Below are 24,092 nucleotides of genomic sequence, written 5' to 3' on the forward strand. Positions count from 1 at the left end.
CTCTGGCAAGGGAACTGATGGGGAGCTCATGCTACTGGGGAAAATCACACACTCTCTACTTGTAAATTTTACACATTTACTGTTTCAACCTCAATAGGGCCTATAACTTTTTTGAGAAATCTGTTTACTTGTCCTTAGTCAATTCCCTTTTCCATCTCCCTGAAAACCATTTGAAATCTTTCCCATTTTTCTTTATCAGGCTTTCCCAGCAATTGCTCCTTCTTAAAAGATGGCCTTGCTCTCCATCATGTGCAGAGACAATAGAGGCCATGGTCATGCATGAATCCCTCCAGCTTCTCTCAGTTTCAGTGAACTAAGTTTTAGTTCAGTCTCCAGATAATTTTATCCTCAGACCATAACTTCTGTATCTGCCTTGCCTGCCACTTTCATAGCCATGAGACTCTGGGTTCCCACCTGGGCCTCCCACTAGCATTTCATGATCTCTGTGGGTGACCTCATCCAGACTCAGCTGATGCCAATATACTGATGACTCTCAAAAGCAAATCTCTGACTCTGGTTTCTTTCCTGAACTTCATACACATATTTTTCTGGATGTTCCTTATGCACTTCATATTCCTCACTTCCAAAGCATCATAACCAGCACACCCCCTCCCCCATCTAGTGTATTTGCCATCTTGTTTGATGGCATTGCCATCCACCTGATAACCCAAGAAGCAAATCCTTGGTGAATTTTATATATAATTCCTTCCTCAGTCTGAACCTGTGAGTATGTAATCTCATTGCACTTTATGTATTAGGGGGCTGACTCATTTTGCATGCCAACCTTGTAAATAGGTTTCATTTCCATTTACATATTAGGAAGCTGAGGCTTAGAGAGTTTGTGGAACAAGAACAAGCTTACACAACTAATTAGGGCAGAGCTAAAATGTCAGCCTACATTTCTGACTCCAAAAACCTTTTCTACAGATTGAGAGGAAATGGGGAAGGAGAAATGACAGACAGCAGGCAAGTTCTCAAGCAGACTGATTCTAGGAAAGAGTGCATTTAGAAGTTGAGGGTCTGGAAATGGATTCCCTTAAAATGAGCTCCAAATCCTTCCTGGATAATGTTTAGTAACATAGGGGCTGCTTACTTTGGTTTGAAGATGACCAACTACCCTAAAGCTTTCCATGGTGGCAACAGAGAGGTTGGCAGTTTTCAGAAGGGAATTCCTTCTCCCCAGCTTCTCTTAGTTGCTGTCTAGTCAATTCTGATTCATGGCAATCCCATGTGTTACAAAATAGGATTGCTTCTTAGGGATTTCTTGGCAATAATCTTAGTGGAAGCAGATTGCCAGGGCTTTTCTTCCATGATATTGCTGGGTGGATTTGAACTACCAACCTTTAGGTTAGCAGTCCAGCACAATTTTTTTTATACCACCTAGGGACTCAGTGGGGAGCTCTGGTAGCATAGTGGCTAAGGCACTTGCCTGATAACCAGAAGGCTGGCAGTTCAAACCCACCAGCTACTCCTTGGAAGGAAGATGGGGCAAGCTACTTCCGCAGTGATACTGCCTCGGAAACCCAAGGAGGGGTCGCTATGAGTAGGGTCCGACTCAATGGCACCTAACAACAACAAACAAACAACAAAGGGACTCAGGGAGCTCTGGTGGCATAGTGCCTGAGGCATTTAACTGCTAACCAGAGGGCTGGTGGTTCAAACCCACCAGCCATTCCTTGGAAGAAAGACTGAGTAACCTACTTCCATAGAGATACTGCCTTGGAAACCCAAGGAGGGGTTGCTATGAGTTGGAGTCAACTTGATGGCACTCAGTTTGGTTTTTGGTAGGGACTTAATGGAATTCATTTGACCCATCTGGTAATCTTATCACACTTATACTCAACACTAAGTTCTAATAGATATGATTTAGGCTTCACAGAGGAAGATGCTATCAGTGTGATAGTATCAGATGTGGATGGTAATCCCATTCTATGGCCTATTAATTATGTGATTTTAGTCATTTAGTCTATCTGAGTCTGTAGCTTTGAAAGATAGAGATTATAGTATCTACCTCATATGTATTTTTTATTTTTGAGCATTTTATCATTGTTTGGATGAAAGTTTACAGAACATTAGTTTCCCATTCAACAATTTATACACATTTTGTTTCATTAACATTAGTTACAGTCCACCCCAATGTAACAGGCCTCTTCCCACTTCTTCCCTAGGGTCCCTGTTTCCATTTGCCCATCTTCCTGCCTCTTCCTGCCTTCTGAACTTTGTTTCTGGGCAAATACAGACATTTTGGTCTCCTATGGTTGATTGTTCTGAGGAGTACGTTCCTCGCAGGTGTGGTTTGCTCACTTTATAGGCCTTAGTTTATTGTTCAGATAAAAAGTGATCACTGGGGGGTAGATTCAGTGCCAGGTTTGAAGGATGTCTAAGGGTCATAGTCTTGGGGGTTTCACCATTCGCTATCAGACTGGTAAATCTGGTCTATTTTATGATTTTGAATTTTGTTCTGCATTTTTCTCCCAGCCTTTCCAGGATCTTCTATTCTGATCCCAATCAGAGTGGTTATCTGCCTCATATATTTTTCTAGGATTAAATAGTAACATTTGTGTAGTCAGCATATAGGAGAAGATGTGTAATATATATGTTGGTTAAATCATTATTGAATTTGATGGTGGACAAAGATCTGAGAAAGAGAAATTATGTCTCCATGGAATGCTATGATTATTATTTTCAAATAATTTGAATTATGTGCTCTAGAAATCATGTGTGCTATAATTTCATGCTATAAAGTATGGTTCACAGGCCATTACTATGAAATTAATCATAGGTAAAACGAATATCAAAAATATCTATCTTTTCTTCTGTATCCTTTTCAGGGATGTGGAGAATTATTTGAGAAAGCAAAACAAAATAATAACAATGGAGAAGTCTCCAGTGGTGATAACGGCCTCTACTTCAGTAATTTCTCACTTTTTGGTACTCCTGTCCTGAAAGACATCAGTTTCAGCATAGAAAGAGGACAGTTGTTGGCGGTTGCTGGATCTACTGGAGCAGGCAAGGTTGTCTATTTCATTTCCCATCATTAAGTACTTGATTTGTCATGCATTTCTCCTTTATTTTTTAGGGGTGTTTGTAGTGTAGGAAGCTATTTTGGAGAAATCTTTGGATATAGTTTTTTTTTTTTTTTAAATTATATAAACTGTTCCACCGATGGTTTCCTCTAGCTCTTTATTTCCTCATATTATTTTCAATGACTTTTCTTCTGCATCTTTTTATCTTGCACTGTACTTAACAGAATGCCATGCACATGGTGAGCACGCAATAACTTCGTTCAACAATTGAACTGTTCATTTTTGCCCATGGTAGGTATTCAATAACTTTACTGAACAAATGAACCATCCATTTTTAGCAGTCTTTGATGCACATATTTTCTGAGCTGGACTAGGAAAATCATAACTTAGATTTCTTACCTCAGTAACCACATAAGCAAAAGGTCCCCTTTTTATTGACATTAGAATTTTGGAAAATGGGCTAAGATTTGAAGAAAACTTATTGAGAGGGATAGGTTTTTGAGGGAAATACATAGGAATATTAATTTATTGAGTTCTAGTCAGCCTCCTCTCCCCCACTCCCTCAGCCCTATTCCATATGTACAGAGACTTATAAACCTTGAGATACTTGGAAATACATCCTTATAGGTTAGAAACAAGAAAATGGCCCAAAGGTCAGACTTTGTTGTCAGGAGAAGAGATGATTAAGCAGTAGCTTTATAATGATTTTTAAAGCATCTGAGCTATCATTCAGAGGATGATAAACTTTACTCTCTTCAACTATCCAGGAATTAAATTTAAAAGGCATGAAGGGACCGAATCACAGATAGGAGTGGGCTTCCTGACATTGGCATGGGCTTTACAGTTGACAGATATTTGCTATAAGAATAGATCCCATAACAAAATTTCTATAAAAATAGATCCTTTTTTCCATTTGACTGTTATTTTATCTGTTGGACTTTCTAGAAATCCAAGAAAAAGTTCAGTGGCTTCCTGATACTTTTCAAGATACATTCTAGAATTAAATCCCACACATCATAAAGACAAAAAAGATCAAAGGAGTGCTATGTAAGATAAAAATGTACATAAAAATAGAAAATAAGAAGACCCTTGAAATGCAGTTTTAAAAATTAATATCTAACATGGAGAACCATATTTTGAAGAATTTAGTCTTAGACTTGGGAAGCAAAATACTGCGGGAATTTTCTAATCACTGAATCTGGTGTCTGCAATGCTCACAATAGACTTTTCTCAGTGCTCACTCTAGCTAACGTTTCCTTACACCTGAAACACCTTTAAAATAAAGTACTCTTTGTGAATCTTCTTAAAAAAGCATTTTCCTACTTATTGTGTCATTTTTTTTCCATGTATTTTTTTTTGTATGTTATCGGTAGTTTTCATGATTAAAAGAAAATTATAACATAGGAAGAGTTGCTACCAAGCAAGTTATTTACATGTTATTTAAATAAAGATATTTACTTGTGAGAGGATAGTAATTGTGTTACATTGAAGTTTAAAAATTAATTCTGTGTTCATGCTTTAAAATGAATTTTATGAAAGATGTGCAAAATAGCTTTGGAATTACAAATTGCAAGCCTTATGAGTAATTAAATTTCAGGCAGTTCTATTAAGAATTGATGAGCAGGTAATTGCTGGCTAGAGTTGTGATCGTGTACTGTGGGAAGCAGCTCTGAAAACAGAGGCAGATGAAGGCAATGTTTCCTGAGGAGTAATTAAGTCCTTCAGAAACAGAATTTGCCAACTAAATTTGTATCTAGGAGATGCCTTTTCTTAGTATGAAGAATGGAACATTTTATCATTTTATTAGACAACAGATCAAACTAAAATGTAAGAGGGAATAAGAAAATATTAATATTTTAAGTTAATTCTCATGCTATTCAATTTGGTTATTTGTATCAAAAGTCTTAAAAATAACCTAAGAAATTTTCTATTTGTATGGTATTTTCCTCACCAGCCACTCCTCAGAAGGAAGGTTGGGCAATCTACTTCTGTAGTGATACTGCCTCAGAAACCCAAGGAGGGGTTGCTATGAGTCGGATCTGACTCGACGGCAGTGAGTTACTATGGTATTGTCCTAATATGTGTACACAAACCGGATATAAAACTATTCATTAAAACACTGTTTTCAATAGTGAAAAATTGGGTAAAAAACCCTGACTGTCTAATAATTGGAGTTGTTTAAATAAATTTTGTTCCTTCTATGAAGGAACACTGATGGCACAATGGTTAAGTGCTTGGCTGTGAACTGAATAGTTGATGGTATGAACCTACCCAGTAGCTTCTTAGGGAAAGAACTGATGATCTGCTCCCATAAAGATTACGGCCTGCAATGCTCAATGAGACTGTTCTTCTCTGTCTGATAGGGTCTCAATGGCCCCTAACAGTAATATCAACATGTTGTTGTTGTTGTTGTTATTTGCCATGGAGTCGGCCCGACTCATAGCGACCCCTCCTTGGGTTTCCGAGGCAGTATCACTATGGAAGTAGGATTGCCTAACCTTCCTTCTGAAGAGTGGCTGGTGGGTTTGAACCGCCAGCCTTCTGGTTAGCAGTCAAATGCCTTAGGCACTATGCTACCAGAGCTCCCCCATATCAACATATAATGGCATATTATTCAGCCAGTAAAAGGGATGTTAAAGTTTCTCTCTGAAGGATGTCTGGAATATAATGTTAAATGAAGAAATACAACATTTTTTCTAATTGAACATCAGGATGTGTGGGATAATCTATTAGCTCTTGTTTTTGCTTATTTTAAAAATAAGTTACAGATGTCTGTGAAGAGTTTTGTCTAAGTTTGGTAATTTGAGAAATACAAAGTCAAATGAAAGCATCATTGAATATAATCACTATATAAGTGTATGTATTGCACCTGGGTATAAAATCCACACCATGTGTGAATTCATGAAGCTGTGATATATGAAAGTCGCATATCTAGTTTTTAACTTTTATACAAAGGATTTTACATAAAAGTAAGATAGTTCTTATTTTTTCCATACAATATGGATGATAACATCTACTGAAATAGATAGTGCAAAGATGACTATTGCTTTCCTCCTAATATAATTTGTTGTTATTGTGTGCTGTTGAGTTTATTTCAACTCATAACATCTTCATGTGACAGAGTGGAGCTGTCCCATTGGGTTTCCTAGGCTACAATCTTTATGGAAACTTTTTGGCAGATCTTCCTCCTGTGAAGCCACTAAAAAACAAAAGAAAAACAACAAAAAACACAGACTATCAAGTCAATTCTGACTCATAGCAACCCTGATTGGGTTTCCAAGGCTGTAAATCTTTAATACAAAAGATGAGTCCTTTGCCTCATCTTCCACTTGTGGAGTAGCTGGTGGGTTTGAACCACTGACCTGGTTAGCAGCCAAATGTCTTACCCATTATGCCAAGTAGGTTCAAACAGCCAATCTTTCAATTAACAGCCAAACACTTAACGTTTACACCACCAGGCATCCTTAATATAGTTTAGTGATAAACCAAAAACCAAGTTCACTGCCATCAAGTCGATTCCGACTCATAGTGACTCTACGTACAATAGAACGAAACATTGCTCATTCCTTCACAATCCTCACAATCGTTGCTATGTTTAAGCCTATTGCTGCAGCTGCCTAGTGTTCCAATATGTGAATGGATATTCTGTACTGTAACGAGTCACCTATTGATTGACATTTGGGGTTTATCCAGTACTTTGCTAACACAAACAATGATGCTATAAAAAAATCATGTACACATGCCATTTAGCGTGTCTGCAAGTGCATCACTAGGATAGCTTCCTAAAAGTGGAATTTCTAAGGTAGAGTATTTGTGTATTTGTAATTTTGATACATATTGCCAAACTTCCCTCCCTAAAGACTGCCTGTTTATACTCCTGCCATATAATCGGTATGAGTGTCATCAACATATTATCTAACTGTTGAAGTATTTCCAATCTTATAGGGGAAAATGATGTGTCAGAATATTTTAACTATCCATCTCTTTTATTATGAGTAGAGCATCTTTTCGTATGTTTAAAGACCACTTACATTTTCTTTTTCGGTGAGTATCTGTACATTTCACCAAAATACTCTGTATACTTTTCTATGGTATGGTAGGTGGTTTCTTTTTTTGATTTTAGGGTCACTTTATGTACAGGAAAATTACCCCTTTTTGTGATATAAGTGACAAATATCTACCTCAGTTTGTCATTGGTTTCTATGCAGAATTTGTTTTTTCAATGTGGTTTACTTTTATCTTTTATTTTATGGTGGATTTTGTATCAAAAGGCCCTTCTCACTCCACAGTTTGTTTTGGATTCTTTTTAGGCATCCTCTAGTGTTTCCTTTAAGTATTTTATGGTTTCTTGTTTTGCATTTACTTTTTTGACCTATTTGAAATCCATGAGCCATATGGTGTGAGATGTCAATAATATTTTGAGCTTTATAGTTGTCCAACACCATTTATTGAATCTTTCCCTTTCTGATTTTAGATGCCAACTTATGTATTTATGTATTTGGATTTGTTTATGTATTTGGATCTAATTTTGTACTTTCTATTCCATTCGTTTGTCTGCTTATTTATGTACCAGCTATACTTTGGTTTAAATTATTCAATCCTCATAATGTAATTTAAGGTAATGCATTGTAATAAAATTGAATTATTAAGTAATTACAATATCAATCGTCATTTAACAAATATTTCTTGAGTAACTACTTTGTGCCAGGCACCCTCCTGGGCTCTGAAGATATCAAAACCCACAACAAACGTACTTTCACACTCACTCCAAAGATCTCACATCCTAGTGCAGGATGACAGACAATGAATAAAGAAAAGAAGATATGGGATACCACTTGGTAATAAATACCATGAAGACAAATAAAACAGAGAAGGATGGGTGGCAGGGGTGTGATTTTTAAATAGTGCAATAGGGAAGACCTCTGAAAGGTAACCTTTGAGCAAACACTTGAAGGAGATGAGAGATTAAGCCATGTGGACATCTGGGGCAAGAGTCTTTCAGGCAGAGGGTGCAGCAGGTGAAGCCATGAGTGGGACCGTGCCTGGCTGGTTCAAAGAAGGCAAGGAGGCCAATGGGGATGGCACAGAAGGAGCCAAGGGAGGGCAGAAGGAGAGCTGTCAGAGAAGAGAAAGGAAGCCAGATCATAAAGGGCCTTTTTCTTTCATTCTTAGTGCTGCTGTAACAGAAATACCACAAATGGGTGGTTTTAAAGGACAGAAATTTATTTTCTCACAGTTTGTTGTCATTGTGAGTTGATATCAAGTTGATTCTGACTCATGGTGACCCCATATAAACAAACTCAAACTGTTCCATAGGATTTTCAATGCTGTGAACTTTTGGAAGCAGATCACCATGGTGGGTTTGAACTGCCAACTTTTGGCTAGCAGTTGAGCACTTAACCCTTTGTGCCACCAGGGAGAACATCTCATAGTTCAAAAGGGTAAAAATCCAAATTTAGGACACCACATCCAGAGGAAAGCTCTCTCTGTTGGCTCTGTGGGAAATTCTTTTCTCAACTTCTCTAGCTAGCCATTCGTGGAGTTCCTGGGCTTGTGGATACGTCTACCTGTCTCACCTTCTGATAGTGTCTGACACATCTTCTACCTGCGGAGTGACTGGTGGGTTCAAATTGCCGACCTTTCAGTTAGCACCCGAGCACTTAACCAGTGCACCACCAGAGTTCCTTCCTTAAAGATTACAGCCTAAAAAAAAACCCTATGAGGTGGGGCATAATAGAAGATACTGGATAGAATGGGAGAAAAATCTAGAACAAAATTCAAATTCTGGACCAATAGGAACCCCTGTAACTATTGCCCTGACATACCCTTTGAACATGGCACTGAAGCTACTTCTGGAGGTCACCTTTCCAGCAAATAATAGATTGGCTTGTAAAATAAACAGTTTCACCTGTGAGTAATGTGCTTCTTTAAACAATCAACTACATGAGACCATATGGTCAACATTTACCCAAAAGCAAAGAAGGGAAGGCACAGCGGAGTAGGGAAGCTAGATCAGTGGGAACAGAACAAACAGAATGGAAATAGTGAGAATGCTGACATACTGTGGAAATTGTAACCAATGTCATGGAACAATTTATATAAAAATTGTTAAATAGAACCAATTTGTTATGTAAACTTTCACGTAAAATTCAATAAAATAATTTCTCAAAAACAAACACCTAGAAAGGCACTCCTCTTTGTTACATGTGGTCACAATGAGTCGGAATCAATGGTATATAACAACAACTCTCCTTTGTGGCTTGTCCAAATTTCGTCTTCATTTCTGTTTTATTATTTCCTTTTACTTTCTTGAGTTATGCCAGTTTGTGTTTAAACTCCTCCTGTTATTTGGCCATTTTTTTCTCTTAGTTCTGTGTCTGTTTTTTGGGTTTTCTTTCTTTCTTTTTTTCCCTTTATAGTTTCTTTATTTTGGTATCATGCAACTTTTATTATTTATATTTTAAGGAGTTAAATATCAGATTTTCCTGGATTAGTTATTTACAGATTCCTAGACAGATGGGCTGGGGGAGACCTTCCATACTTTCCAGCTCTATTCTTGCTTTCTGTCACAGAGACAGTATCCTTCTGCAAATTGGGATCATCTGTGTAATTATTTGTATAGCACTTCCTTTGTTTCTTTGGCTCAAATTTTGTTCATAAGGTCTTTTGTGACCTGCTTAGCTCATCTCCATCCCTGTGTTCATTGTTGCAGACTTTGGAGTGAGCCTCTCACCTTTTGAGAGAGTCTTTGTGTTAGTACCTATGGACATCTGCACTTGGGCTTCGCCATTATTTGTGTTCTTCATAATCTCATTGGTTTTCACGTTGCTGGTTCAAACCTGCCAGTCAGTCCCCAGGAGAAAGAGGTGGCAATCTGCTTCTCTAAAAATTACAGCCTTGGAAAACTCATAGGACAATTCTACTCTGTTCTGTAGGTTGCTATGAGTTGGGCTTGACTCAATGGCAAAGGATTTATATCTATTTAAGACTCTACAGGTTATATCTTTCTCCTATTTTTAATGAAATTAGAATTTATTTATTTATTCGTTCTATTTTTTGGTTTAAAATGATTTCCAGGAACAAAAGGGTAAGGTGTTGACTTACATAGTCAATTTCATTAAGGGATACTAGTAAAATTTTTAGTAAGATTTACTGTGATCCATGAGTTAGGAAATCTATATTTTAAAATTCTTTCTTAGCTATGTTTTCTAAATGAATAATCTGTTCATTCTTTCCTTAGCTCTTTTATTTCCTCTTCAATTCCCCAAAAGATTTCAATCCCCTTAATTCCACCAAACTGTTATCAATGACATCTTAATGCAGTAGACAAGTTTGGTCGTTATTCTCCTTTTACTTTCATTCCTTTCTCACTTCTCCTTCCTTCCGGAAACTCTCTCTTTCTTGCCTTCCCTGGTATAACTGTCTCCCACTTTTCCTCGCTCTTTTGAATCACGCTTTCTCCTTCACTTTTCCTCAGATCAGTTGTTGATGTTCCCTGGGGTTTGGAATCTTACTCTCATCTCACTGCACATAGTCTCCTTTGGTGAGTCCATCTGTATCTACAAGATAGTGTCACAGTTACTCTTTTTACCTAATTTCTTTATGAGATGGGGATAATAATGAGTCCATCTCATAGGGTCACTGTCAGCATTAAATAAATTAACACAGCTAAAGCAAACAGACCAGTGCCCCACACAGAGCAAGCCCTAAACAATTATTAGCTGTTAGTAAACTATGTCTGACCTCTTCCAAACCTACCCCAACAATTGGAATTAAGTGCTTTTTCTCTATGAATCTCTATCATAGTCCTTAACACACTCTATTGTAATTGTCTCTTTTATTCCCTACTTGTTTCTTTATTGCATAGCAGACTACCTGGAACAGAAAATGGTTAATAAATTTTGAACCAAATGGGTTAGCAGAATCTTTAAAATCAGGATACCTTTGTTTAGAATGATGTCTTGAGGCAAGTGAATCCTGTGAGTGATTCGATCAAATGATTTAATAATGATATTTTTTCTTTCCAGACTTCACTTCTAATGATGATTATGGGAGAACTGGAGCCCTCAGAAGGTAAAATTAAGCACAGTGGAAGAATTTCATTCTGCTCTCAGTTCTCCTGGATCATGCCTGGCACCCTTAAAGAAAATATCATCTTTGGTGTTTCCTATGATGAGTATAGATATAGGAGTGTCATCAAAGCCTGCCAACTAGAAGAGGTAAGCAAGTGTGTGAAAAATTTCTAATGCCTATGAAGCTATGGAAGTATTTACATTATATATTTAATTGCTTTTTCAATCAATCAGTCAGTCTATACATATTAATCAAGTTTCCTCTGTGGGTAAACTGCTGTGGTTAATCAGAGAATAAAATACATGGTCCTGCTTTCCAAAAGCTTGAAAATACAATAAAATAGATATAATTTGTTTTCTAAACAACTGGGTGGTTTGTTGGTATTGCTATGTGTTGTCGAGTCATTTCTGACTCATAGTGACCTTATGCACACAGAACGAGACACTGCCTGGTCCTGTACCAGCCTCACAATCCCTACTATACCTGAGCCCATTGCTGCAGCCACCATGTCCATCCATCTCATTGAGGGCCTTCTTCTCTTTTGTTGACCTTCCACCCTACCAAGCATGAGATCCTTCTCCAGAGAGTGGTCCCTTCTGACAACATGACCAAATAGGTGAAACAAAGTCTGCCCATTCTTGATTGCAGAAAGAATTCTGGCTGCACTTCCTCCAGGACAGATTTGTTAGTTCTTTTAGCAGTCCATGGTACTTTCAGTATTCTTCACCAGCACCACAACTCAAAAGCATCAATTCTTCTTTAGTCTTCCTTATTCATTGTCCAGCTCTCACATGCATATGAGGTGATTGAAAATACCATGGTTTGGGTCAGGCATATACATCTTAGTCTTCAAGGAAATATCTTCACTCTTCAGCACTTGAAAGGGGTCTTTTGCAATAGATTTGCCCAATGCAATATGTCTTGATGTCTTGACTGCTGCTTCCATTGGTGTGGATTGTAGAACCAAATAATATGAATTCTTTCACAACTTCAGTCTTTTCTCCATTTATTGTGATGCTGCTTATTGGTCCAATTGTGAGGATTTTTGTTTTCTTTATATCGAGGTGTAATCCATACTGCAGACTGTAGTCTTTAATCTTCATCAGTAAGTGCTCCAAGTCATCCTCACTTTCAGCAAGCAAAATTGTGTCTTCTACCTATCTCAGGTTTTTAATGAGACTTCCTCAAATCCTGATGCCACATTCTTCTTCATATAGTCCAGCTTCTCAGATTATTTTCTCAGCATACAGATTGAATAAATATGGTGAAAGGATACAACCCTGACACACTCCCTTCCTGAGTTTAAACCATGCAGTATCCCCTTGCTCTGCTCAAACAATAGCCTCCTAGTCTATGTACAGGCTCCTCATGAGTACAATTAAGGGTTCTGGAGTTCCCATTCTTCTCAATGTCATCCACAATTTGTTATGATCCACACAATTGAATGCCTTTGCATAATCAATAAAACACAAGTAAACAACTTTCTGGTATTTGCTTTGAGCCAAGATCCATCTGACATTAACTGTGATATCCCTTGCTCCATGTCCACACCTTCTGAATCCAGCTTGCATTTCTGGAAGTTCTCTGCCAATATACTGCTGCAACCATTTTTCAATTATCTTCAGTAAGATTTTACTTACATGTGATATCAATGTTAGTGTTCGATAATTTTCGCATTCTGTGGGAGCACTTTTCTTTGGAATGGGTAAAAATATGGAACTCTTCCAAACAGTTGGCCAGGTAGCTGTCATCCAAATCTCTTGGCTTAGCTGAGTGAGTGCCTCCAGGGCAACATCCATTTGTTGAAACATCTCAATGGGTTTTCTATCAATTTCCAGATCCTTGTTTTTTGCCAATTCCTTCAGTACATCTTAGACTTCTTCCTTCAATACCAATGGTTCTTGACCATATGCCACCTCCTGAAATGGATAATCATCTACCATTTCTTTTTAGCATAGTGACTCTGTGTATTCCTTCCATCTTCTTTTGATGTTTCCTGCATCATTCAATATATTTCCCATGGAATCTTTCAATATTGCATGAGGCTTAAATATTTTCCTCAGTTCTTTCAGCTTGAGAAATGCTGAGCATATTCTTCCCTTTTGGTTTTCTAACTCCAGGTCTTTGCATATTTCATTATAATAATTGACTTTATCTTCTTGAGCTGTTCTTTGAAATCTTCTGTTCAGCTCTTTTATCTTGTTGATTCTTCCATCTGCTTTAGCTTTAGCTATTCTCTGTTCAAGGGCAACTTTCAGAGTCTTTTCTGACATCCATTTTGGTCTTTTCTTCATTTCCTGTCCTTTTAATGACCTTTTGCTTTCTTCATGGATGATATTGTTGATGTCATTCACAATTCCTCTGGATTTTGGTCATTGGTGTTCAAAGAATCAAGTCTATTCTGATTTAGTTACAATAAAAAGTAAAGTGGCTGGTTTAGTTACAATAAAAACTCTTTATGAACATAGTGAGAATTTTGTTCACTCATTAGTGAGACAAATACCCTGAACGCATATTTGTATGGCATGCATTCTTAAAGATATTCTGAAAATTATATAGAAGGATTTTAATAATTTTAATAACACCATATAAAATGAATATTGACCTGCCAGTAGAGAATCACAGAGAAAATTGTGATTGTATCTCAGCCTCAGTCCTTGAATATATAACCATAAAACACTAGTGTCTGGAGTTCTCTGAAACAAAATGAAGATAATGCTGTTGAATCATTTCACAAGAATATTGGGGAAAGAGATAATTATCTGGAAATTACATAAGGTATTTCAGGTGAAGTCAGTATGCTCTTTGCATTTGCATTTGCTTTTAACATCAATTTCATGCTATTTAATACATAAATTGTATGGTAAAAGTTCAATTATTATTGATGTAAATATTAGGGCAGAGAAAATATTATTATGAGGTTTTTCAGCAATATTGCCTGAATTTAAATTTATTATCTTCAATAGATGGCATCTGGCACTATTTTCGTTCCTTTGAAATTTTTAGAAAAAAAAATTGCTGTTGGAATAATGTGAAGCTTAAAATACAGTGCATGAAAAAATAGAAAAAGCTAATTGTGAGGTAGACAGAAACCACAGTTCCTACAAAGAAGGCATATACTTGGACACGTGACTCTGTACTGTGGTTTTTTAAAGCCCTAATTCTCTTGTTTTCTACATACTCTGAAAGCAAAATGAAAATGAAAGCTGTCCTGAAAAAGGGGGTTGAAACAGACAGTGGATTTGTTACCAAAAAAAAAATCTGAGTGATTCTAGAATACAGATATTTGTCTAGCATGGCAATAGAATGCAAAAGTGGTCAAGATATATCATGGGTCCTATTTAATAGTAGATAATTTTGGGAAGTTTTCTTGTGAACTTTATTTTTGCCTTGAATATAGCTTGAATATAGACCAAGAGACTGTCATTCCAAAAGAACAAGGGATATTGTATGGTTTAAAATCAGGAAGAGAGTGTGTCAGCCTTGTATCCTTTCACCATACTTATTCAATCTGTATGCTGAGCAAATAGTCCAAGAAGCTGGACTATATGAAGAAGAAATACTTATTCAATCTGTATGCTGAGCAAATAGTCCAAGAAGCTGGACTATATGAAGAAGAACATGGCATCTGGATTGGAGGGAGGCTCATTAACAGCCGGTGATATGCAGACAACGCAACTTTGCTTGCTGAAAGTGAGGATGACTTGAAGCATTTACTGATGAAGATTAAAGACTATAATCTGCAGTATGGATTACACCTCAAATAAGTAATATGAAGTCCTTGACAACTTCAATCTTTTCTCCATTTATCATGATGCTGCTTATTGGTCCAGTTGTGAGGATTTTTGTATTCTTTATACCTCAATATAGGAGTTGTGGGTTCCTCTTTCATGGAATGAACATTTACTAACTTCTGAACACTCTACTGTTGTTGTTGTTGTTATGTGCCGTCGAGTCGACCCCCGACTCATAGCGACCCCTCCTTGGGTTTCCGAGGCAGTATCACTACGGAAGTAGGATTGCCCAACCTTCCTTCCGGTTCTGGGAATATCAAGTTGAATAAGACATAGTCTGTTCTCCTAGAGGTTCCTTTCATGGAACAATATATGATGGAGTTCTGAGGGTAGCAATAATGAAACTTATGGCCCAAATGGAAACTTTTGATAAAGTTTACTGGTTGCCATAGAGCCAATTCCAACTCATAGCTGCCCTAAAGAATAGAGTAGAACTGCTGCATAGGGTTTCCAAAGCTATAATCTTTATGGAAGCAGACTGTCATATTTTTCTCCTGCAGAGCAGCTGATGGGTTTGAACCAGTAACTTTGTTAGCAACTGAATACTAGACCACTGTGCTACCAGGGCTCCTTGATTAAGATTAGCACTAAATAAAGTAGATAAAGAGTTAACTGAGTATGAGGAAGTATAAGAGTGATAAATAAATGGTCATTGAATTGTTGGCAAAACTAAATGGGTTATACAGAAGGTGACTAACCCAGCATCTTGCAAAGTAGCCCTTCAGTAAAAATTAGCTTGTTTCCACTTGCCTTTGAGGTAGAGAATTCTGCTAGATAGCATGAGGTAAGAGACGTTCCTGTGATAGTCAGGTCTTGTAAGAGGTTGACTACTATGGGAACAAGATGGAGGATGGAGTAATTCAGGCGAAGGAGCGATTCATGAAACCACAGAATCATGAAGTTATCAGTATGAATTCTGATGTTGACAAAAGTGGTTATAAGAGAAAATTAAAGTGGTGGTCATCTATAAATATGGTAGTTGATCTGCATGACCCAGCCAACAACAGTTGAATTATCCAATGGAAGAAAACAGATGACATAAGATCCCAAAGGTGAGGAGTGTAGGGACATGGTCCATGCTCCAGAAATGGCATGAGGATTGGCCATTTTCTCTATTCCTTTCAGATCCACAAACATTCATTATGCTATTACGTTATGGCAAACATGTACATTGTGCTGGGGATGGGGTGGATACAAAATGAACACTTCATCATCTCTTCCCTTGAAGAACTTGACAGGCTGGTAGGATAGAAGTATATATAAAGAGACCACATTGAGGTAGAAGTACTCTTATGGCAGAACAGAAACCCAGCTGGGGACTTTTATCCTGCTTGGGCAGTTCAGAGAATGCACTTTATAAGAAAGAACACCTTGAAAGATGAATGAAATATGGAAAAGACATTCTAGACAGAGGAGACTATATGAGTAGGAGGATGGAGACATGAAACCACTCGGCTGGTGCAAGGAACCACAATATCTTGATAGAATCAGAGTGCAACTGGGACAGTGAGCAGGGAGGAATGAAGATTCAGGGCCATGTGCTACCAGTTTCAGGAATTTGGTCCTAGAGATCTTTCATCAGGGGAATGACACAATCAGCTTTGCATTTTACAGATATCACTTTGGCTATTGTGTGAGGAACAGAATTAAGGCAGGGTTAGAAAATTTATGGGATAGCCGAAAGAACATAGATTTTGAAATCTGACAGAGTTAGGTTACTAAAGACAGTTATGTAACATTGCTATAATTGGAGTCTTCTCCTCTGCAACATATATGTATATAGGTATTATATATATGTTATTGTTGTTATGTGCCATCGAGTTGAATCTGACTCATAGCCACCCCTCCTTGGGTTTCGGAGGTGGTATTACTACAGAAGTGGATTGCCCAACCTTCCTTCTGAGGAGTGGCTGGTGGGTTTGAACCACCAGCCTTCTGGTTAGAAGTCAAGTGCCTTAGGCACTATGCTACCAGAGCTCCTTAATATATATGTGTATCTATATCTATATATGTATCTATATCTATATCTGTATAGGTATTACTTATCTCATAGAGTTTTGTGCTTTATTCTGGCACATGGGAAGTACTTAATAAATTAAAACAGCTCTTAGTAGCAGTAGTACTATTTACTATTCTGACTAAAAGTAGACCAGTAAGAAGCTATTTCAGTTAACCAGATAATCGTCATGATGAACAAGAAGAAAGAAAAGTTCAGGAGAGGAATTGTGAGCAGATCAGGAACATCATTTTTATGTACCATTTCATCCATAGGGAAGGGTATCAGGGAATATGGCCCTTCATGGAGGAGTGATTTTTTTCCTAAAGAAATTGGAAGAGGAAAGATATTGATTTAGGATTCCTTATACAACAGGACTCAGAAAGGGGACAGGGAGAAATGGTACAGGTTTAAGAAGTAGGACTTGGAGGTGAACCACAGAGAACTGAGATGACTGACCAAGGCAGAGAGATCAGAGGTCTTGCTAGCAAAGTACTTATGGAGGAAGCCACTAGATGGGATTACATAAACACTTGTTAATAATGACAATGGGCTCTAGTTTGTTTTTTAATGTACAATTACCTTGTTTCCCTCTTTGCCCAAAGTGTCAAATAAAACTCTCAACTTTCCCTTTAAAATAATCCCGGAGTTACTGCTCCTTTCTGTCCTGCTGAGTTTTGCAACTGATTTAGGCCTCCCAGTCATCTTAGGCAAAAACACCCAGGCATCTCCTAAATTCTTTGTATTATATCTACCCAACCACATGGTAAATTCCTTGAGAACAGTGACTCTAAAACCTTTTTTTTTTTTTTGGTATACTCCACCTAGCACATTGATAGGCAAAACGGTAAATTCTTTTTGGATGACAGTTTCAGAGGTGTTTTGAAGTGAGCATGTCAGTTCCGAGAATATTGCTTAGAAAAAGTTCTCCCTTAAGCGTCCATCTCAGAGTCTGATAAGATGATTACATGGCAGCAACTTACTGCTGGGAGTAACAAATAAAGTAATTAAAAGTGCTAGACTTTTCTGACAATCAAATCAGAAGTTTCCCCTCTTTTATGACTTACAGGGTTCCATTTTTGTATTTTGTTTTGTTAAACAAGTCTTCACACCTTTGAAAAAGGACAATGAGAACCTCAATGCAGTATAATGCCTGTGTACTGAAATTCAGGTTTTATTTTTTATGTGTAGAGAAGTTTTGATGATAGGAACACAAGATAGCTACAGAATCCTTGATAGCTAAGCAGCTGGTGGCAGCAAAAGAAAGAATCCTACAATATATTCTCTATGCTGCCCTATCACCAAGTACAAACATTCGTGATGCAGTCTGTTTTCATTTTGACTGCCAAAGTTGATCTGTTTCTTAATGTGCTACATTAAGACTTGGAATGGGGGAGAAGAACAGAATATTCTCTTCCTCATGTTTGTGTTTTTGTTCGCCTCTAATATCTGCAAAGCACTTACGTATGCAGTGATGCTTGGTGTCATAGGAGTGGACAGGTAGGTGTAAATTTGCTTGGATAGGAAAAGGCACGCACAACATATTTCACATAGTTTTCTGATTTCAGTTTGTTGTTGAAAATTATTCACTCAGCAGGACAGCTTAAAGACTTTATCACAGGGAAGGGCATGGAGATAGTTATATGCTGATAGAATAATTTGCAGTGCATAGCTGTGAGTGAGGAAGTCATGTTCAGATTCTTCATCTTCAGTCTTCCTCATTTAGGAACATCTCCATATTCCGCTTTCTATACCCTGCTTTGAATCTAGATTGTAATAGAATGGATTCTTTGGCAAATGGAGCTTTTTTTTAAAAAAAGACCATTTTGCATCCTTGCACTCATTAACTTAATCTTTCATTTTCCTTCCAACATCCCAAAAGTATTCTTAGAGTCCTGTTCAACATTTATAGTTATTGTAACTGGCACTGGAGATTTTACTAGCGTAAAAAGAAGAATCGATATAATTTGGCCCTAGTTAGATTACTTGAAGTCTCCGAGTGGTGCAAACAGTTAATGTGCTTGGCTGCTAGCCCAAAGGTTGATAGTTTGAGTCCATCCAGAAGCACTTTGGAAGAAAGGGCTGGAGATTGAGTTCTGAAAAACCAGCCACTGACTATCCCATGGAGCACAGTTCTGTTCTGACAGATATGAGGTCACTGGAAGTCTGAATCCACTGTCCTTTTAGCTTTCGAATCACTGTTCCTCCTGTCCTTCAACAATACTGTAGTCCCCACCACACAGCTCATGGCTGACAGGAGAATTCTAGGGAGGCCAGTACTTGGCTCCCATATAATCAGACCATCTTTATGCAGTGACTCACTCCCAAACTTGAAAAGTACCTGGTTTTGGATTTTATTTTCATACATGGTAAGGGACAGGGGTGAGGAGTGTGAGAAGGAGGTCAGGGGCTTAGGAATATACTCGGGTCCCACAAAGTTGTTGTAATACTTTTAGAACTAAGTTTAAGATGATCTTCAGTAAGTAATTGTCAGGATAGCTATTACATATACATTGTAATAAAAATATTTACAGTGTAAGTTGAGGAAGACAAAATCTGCTGGTACTTTCTATTTACCCACTGGTCGACAGTGTTCATATTTCAGTCACTAGAGGAAAAAAAATTGGAAGGAAATTTAGCAAGAAGTCTGAAAAACTTGGGAGGGAAGTAAGCAATGAAAGGAACTAGTGACTGTTCTGAAAAATAATCCCTTGTGGAGATACCACAGTATTAATTAAATTCGAACTTCACTTCTGAATCTTCAGGTCTGGCTAAAACCAACCTGCACTGAAGTTGAGGTTGAACCACTCCTGTAGAAGTCATGAATGCTCAGTTGAGAGAACTGCAAATAAAAAGGTGTCATAGAAATTAATGTTGACATTCAATAGCCAAGAAATAATGGACATCTGAAACAGATAGTCGGAACACATTGAACCATGTCCCCTAAACCAGAATAAACCACATGAGGTGACCATGCTTTTAGCCACCCATAATTTCCTACTGATATATAATTAAAGAAGCTTGAAAGCACTGCCACTTATTTACTGTAATTTGAAGCAAGCACATTTATTTTACAAAACTATTGACCCAGAACCAAACACAAATGCTATAGTGTTTCCTGAACTAAACTGTTATTTCACTTCATCTGAGCCCTGGAACTTAAAAATAAACAATTGCTAAGATCTATTGAGAGAACATACATGCCAGCTCTGCTGTACTAAGCACTTTGCACATATTGGTCCATTTAATCCTCACTTTCCAGTTAGCCAGTGACGGCTTTGCCTAGAGCTAGGAGTCAAAATGAAAAGACACTGCATTTCACAGGTGTGGACTAAGTCTTTGGGTTTAAGGGTCTAATTTGAGAACTAATTATGAGTTTAACAAATGAAAGTTCTTAGATAACATCAAAATAGCCCTAAACTGCCCCTCCTAATAAGATTTGGCAAGTCAACAGGACAGCAGAGAGCATATTTATTACTGCTGGAGACAAAGGTGTTCCATAGTGAAATTAAGACTTTTACATTTACACCTGGCTTTCATATTTAAAACATAAAGTAAAAAAAAAAAAAAATCGGTTTTCAAAAGTAGAAGTCATACTATATGCCTAATGTCTCATTCCTCTTGAAGAATTAGGACTCTAGACTCTCAGAGTTTTCTATTTTGAAGAGATGTCTAATTTAAGGAGATAAAGAGAAGATCTTACACTGATCTTTAGTAGAACCTTAGAATTAGAAGTGACCTCAGAACTCTCTGGTTAATTTTTAACATCTGCAGATGATTCTTGGGTGTCACTAGTCTTCCAGCTCTGTAGCACTTAGAGAAATGTTCATAAAACCTTCCTAGACAGGGAATCTTTGTTTCTGAAAGTTCTGAGAACAAGTGTTCCCTAGCCAAAAACCCTGAAAACAACGCTTGTATTACCAATGATAACATTCAGAACCAAGCCTAATTTTCATTTCAAGGTTTAGTTAACGTAGATTCACTTTTAATAAATTAAAAAAAACCTATTCCAACAAACATTTATTGAGCTCCTACTATGGGTACATCACTGTGTTAGTCACTATGGATATTGCCTGCAAGTACAACAAGGTTCTCTGTCTGCAGTGTTTTCAACTTGAGGAGAGAGACGCAGATATTCTTTCATTTAGCAAATATTTATGAATGCAAGCTTTTAATAGTGACTGAACAAGATCCTGGGGACATAATGATGAACCAAACACAACCCCTATCCTCAAGGGGCTTTCATTCTAGCAGAGAAAATGACCAAATAAAAACTAGTGCAGTTTGGTCTGTTCTATGATATTGGTTGGTAAATGTAAAGGAAGGAGAACGAACATTTAATCTGGTCTTAGAAGGTTAGGGAAGATTTCCCTGGAGGAGGCAACATCGAAGGTGAGAGGTGATGAATGAGTAGAAGTCATCTGAGTGAAGAAGAACCAGGAGATCTTTCTAGAATGTGAACAGAAGTACAATACTTGGAGCCAAGAGAGACTATTGTATAGTAGGGGAGCTACAGGTAGTTCAGTGTGGCTGAGGTTTAGAATGAAATGGGCCTGGAGCCAGGAAAAAGCATTGCACATTTGGTAAGCTATACATAGCGCAGAAAGACTGGGATGTGGAAATGAAGGGGCATTTGGTGAGAGCCAAACAGGGAGAGGACAGCCAAATAATGAAGGATTTTATATGTTATATTAAGGAAATTGAACTTTACATTGAGGGTCATGTAACTCACTGAAGGACTTTAAATATGGGAGTCATGATGTAATAAGGTTTGCATTTTAAAAGATGTCTGGCTGTAACATGGAGAATGGCTTATGTGAGAAGGGGCAAGGCTGGTGGCAGGAAGACTATTGGCTGTTGCAGGTGGTTCAGATGAAAGAGGATGACAACTGGGCCTGGGTAGGAGGCAGTAAGGATAGAGAAGTAAATTTGTTTCTGACATAATTAGAAGGTAGAATGGATGGACAAACCATTATATGATGTGGGGGATGAGGAGAAGGGGGAGGAGACGAGGATGATGCCCATCGTTCTATCCTGGGCACTTAGGGGGATAGTGGTACAGGTTTGTAGGAGGAAAATAGAGTTCTAGTTTGGGAATGCTAAGCTGAGTCTGGAACTTCCAAAAGGAGTTGGTGGGGTCTGCAACTGAGGAAAGATTCCTGGACTAGAGTCTGTAAAGAAAGTCCTCAGCCTACAGATTGTAAATGAAGTCATAGGACTACATGATATCACCAAGGAAGGCTGGACTGAGGACAGAATCCCCCAGGAATATTAAACTTCAGAAATGTGCAAAGAAAAGGAGGCCTGTGAGGAAACAGAGTTAGAAGGAAAGAAAACCAGGTGAGTATGGTGCCACAGAAGAGAAGAAAAGAGGATGTTTTAAGTGGTAGAAAAGGATTAACTGCCTCATAAACATCTCATAAATTGTGGGCGACCAGCAATAGAATCCAAAATTTCTGGCTGCTTACCTTTTGTGCTATACCCGTGAAAGTTGTTGCAGATTAGAAATGAAACTCTATCTCAGATTCCAATGGTTTATCCATGGAGCATCGCTGACTTTAAGTTAGAACTTTATGTGAGTTAATTTCACTATGATGGCAACAGCATCATTAAGCCATAAAGATTGAATCTAGCATTTGCAAAGGAGAAGAACATGATAACTAAGATTTGTGACTCATAGTATTGAGAATTCCATGACATAGTTTTGAAAAGTATTTACAGAATATTTTTCATGTAAGTGCTTTCAAATGACCATAATCCTAAATAAGTGTATTGTGAGAAAGCCACCAGCACCAACACATTTGAAACTTAAACCTGGCATTTCTGTCCAGATCTTCTCTCAAATTATCTTCTTCCCCTCCCCTTCCTGATGCCTCATAACATCCAATTTAAAATATGGAAGTTCAAGTAGATGGGGTAGTCTGCTGGGGGCAGGAAGCCTGCCAAAGGAAAGAGCGGGGATCTGAGAATACCTTCAGATGGAGAGGTGATGGGTGGATACCGTGAAGCTCACTTCTTAAGGAATTGAATTACACAGCAGAAAACTTAGTCACTGGGGAGCAGTGACATGTGTTAGGAAATCAAGAGCAGGACCACCTTCAAAATAGAAGGGTCATGTACCAATGAAATATTGAGAAGGGAGCTCTTCAGGGACTGGATTTGTCCCAGCATCTTGGGTGGGCAGACCTAGAGGAGACAGTTAAGGAATTAACAGATTCCTCAGTGCCAGTTCTTAGACCAGTAGCATGAAAATCATCTGGGGAGCTTTCTGAAAGCACAGATTTTAAGGATCATTTTAGAGATTTTGAAATCTAGAACCTAGAAATCTGTATTTAGATATATCTAATGTAGAGAATAAGGTAAATGGGATTCTTTATTTTTTTCAAATATCTTTTCTAACTGCTTTCCTTGGGGACACTTACCCTATGACACCTTAAATCACTACACTCTTCTTTTTGAAAAAGCTTGAGTTATTTGTTTTCAAGCACAAATACACACTTGAACACATACAGAAATAAACACCTTCAGAATCATAGCAATATTAGCGAGTAAATGTAGTTACAGATATCCTTATAAATTCATGCACAAAAGCATACATATGGCTAAATATTAAAAAATTTAATATTGGTGATGTACTTATATTTAATTTGCTATTAAATATTAATATTTAATAATTTAATTAGGTGACAAAAAAGACTACAATATTTAGACACAATAATACTGTTTGTGCTTTTATTGGGCCAATAAAAATTATATTGGAATTTGCGTGTTCTTCTATCTACTTGGTCAATACCTATCAGCAAAGGTTAATCTTTTTTAAAAATTTTTTCCAAGATGATTAAAAGTCCTTACATCTCATATTTTTTTTAGCAAGGGTTAATATTAAGTCAATTTTTTAAAAGAAATTATTGTGATTTAGGTGAAAGTTTATAGAGCAAATTCATTTTCCATTCAGCAGCTCACACACTTTGTCTCATGACATTGACAGCAATTTCCCACTACACAACAGCTCCACTTCCACTTCCTCCCCATAGTTACTTCTTCCCTGTGTCCTTCCCTCCCATGCACCTCTGCCCCCCTGAGCTGTCTCCCTGTGTATACACAGCTGTTCTATTCTCCCATGACTGATCTCTCCAAGGAGTGTATCTACCTCAGGTAAATGTTCAGTTCATATGCCTGTCTTTTGTTTGGCTGGAAGCCACA

The 24,092-nt window shown here is 37.6% G+C and overlaps 1 protein-coding gene across 1 annotated transcript in view; it reads left to right on the forward strand.

Moving 5' to 3' along the window:
• CFTR (CF transmembrane conductance regulator) overlaps positions 1 to 24,092 on the forward strand; it is a 247,152-nt gene that overhangs the window by 84,246 nt on the left and 138,814 nt on the right. The window contains exons 10-11 of the mRNA XM_007954507.1: positions 2,832 to 3,014; positions 11,054 to 11,245. Of these exons, the coding sequence (XP_007952698.1) occupies positions 2,832 to 3,014; positions 11,054 to 11,245 (375 nt within the window). The remainder of the gene's footprint in view (positions 1 to 2,831; positions 3,015 to 11,053; positions 11,246 to 24,092) is intronic.

Source organism: Orycteropus afer, unplaced genomic scaffold (genome assembly GCF_000298275.1).
Source record: "Orycteropus afer afer isolate SDZICR_OR568_19922 unplaced genomic scaffold, OryAfe1.0 scaffold00462, whole genome shotgun sequence".
In the NCBI taxonomy this organism is placed as follows: Eukaryota; Metazoa; Chordata; class Mammalia; order Tubulidentata; family Orycteropodidae; genus Orycteropus; species Orycteropus afer.